The 1,101-nt window shown below is 44.4% G+C and overlaps 1 protein-coding gene across 1 annotated transcript; it reads left to right on the top strand.

Moving 5' to 3' along the window:
- The first annotated feature begins 6 nt into the window (after window positions 1-6).
- LOC111648327 (TSC22 domain family protein 1-like) lies at window positions 7-1,009 on the top strand. Its single transcript, XM_023398185.2, has 2 exons — window positions 7-74; window positions 541-1,009. Exons 1-2 carry the CDS (start codon window positions 72-74, stop codon window positions 934-936), a joined length of 399 nt encoding a protein of 132 aa, XP_023253953.2. The 5' UTR covers window positions 7-71; the 3' UTR covers window positions 937-1,009.
- Window positions 1,010-1,101: the final 92 nt, after the last annotated feature.

The following is a 1,101-nucleotide window of genomic DNA, read 5'->3' as shown; positions in this document are numbered from 1 at the left end:
TTTTTTTTTTTTTTTTTTACAGTGCCTCTGGAACCAATGTTGTTGCCATTGATAATAAAATTGAACAGGCTATGGTGAGTAATCCATTTACCACTGATCATACATTTCTCTGAGTAAAACTGACTTGAGTCTCCCTTTTTAATTTAAACTGTATGAAGTAGTCATTCAATAACATGGAAGGAGCAATATCAGGGAACATAATCCATACTCATATACTGTATTATGTTGCTGAATTGAAGTCATTTGTGTTTGGACCTTTCTTCATTTTATTCCTAGAAGAAGTTCCTCTGTCTTGACTTATTTTCATGTTTATAATAACCATGGGTCTTTACATGCTGTTTGTATAGATAAACACTCACTGAACACACAGCTAGAACGAATACATGAACAACTTAAGCATTGAGCGTCCTTCTGATGTCCTTGTGTGCTGCATGTGAGAACGTAATAAATCAGCCTCTGTATGACTGGTCTGCTTTTGGTTACGTCCCACATGTTGATGACTCGGTAACATATTTCATGCCATGTTCTCCTCTCCTCCAGGACCTGGTGAAAAGCCATCTGATGTATGCAGTGCGTGAAGAGGTGGAGGTCTTAAAAGAGCAGATCAAGGAGCTGTATGAGAGGAACTCTGTGCTGGAGAGGGAGAACGCCGTGTTGAAATCTCTTGCCAACAGCGAGCAGCTGTCTCAGCTGCCCGCCCAGTCGGCCGCCGCCAGCTCCGGTGCCACGCCTCCCCAGCAAGGACTCAGCCAGCCTCAGCAACAGGCCCAGCCACCGCTTCAAGTTCAGCCTCAGCCTCAGCCTCAGTCACACCCTCAGCTCCAGCACCAACCTAAACCCCAGCAGTTCCAGACTCAGCCTCAGCCTCAGCCTGACCCTGGCCAACAACAACAACAACAACAACAACAACTGCAACCCAACGTCACCTCCGCTTGAAGTGCATCTGCCCTGCTTCACATGGGGCAGAAAAAAAAGAGCATCTTCTCTACAACTTATTACAGTTAGTGTATGTGAAATTAAAAAGAAGAAAAAAAAAAAAACTTTGTCTTCTTAGCCACCAGCTTGACCACAAAGTACAGTGCTTGTGTGTGTGAGTGTGAG

The sequence above is a fragment of the Seriola lalandi genome, unplaced genomic scaffold (genome assembly GCF_002814215.2).
Source record: "Seriola lalandi dorsalis isolate HSWRI2012SDOR001 ecotype SW California unplaced genomic scaffold, Sedor1 jcf7180002038386, whole genome shotgun sequence".
Lineage (NCBI taxonomy): Eukaryota > Metazoa > Chordata > Actinopteri > Carangiformes > Carangidae > Seriola > Seriola lalandi.
Note: the sequence above shows the minus strand (reverse complement) of the source record. Positions and strands in the feature narration are given on the sequence as shown.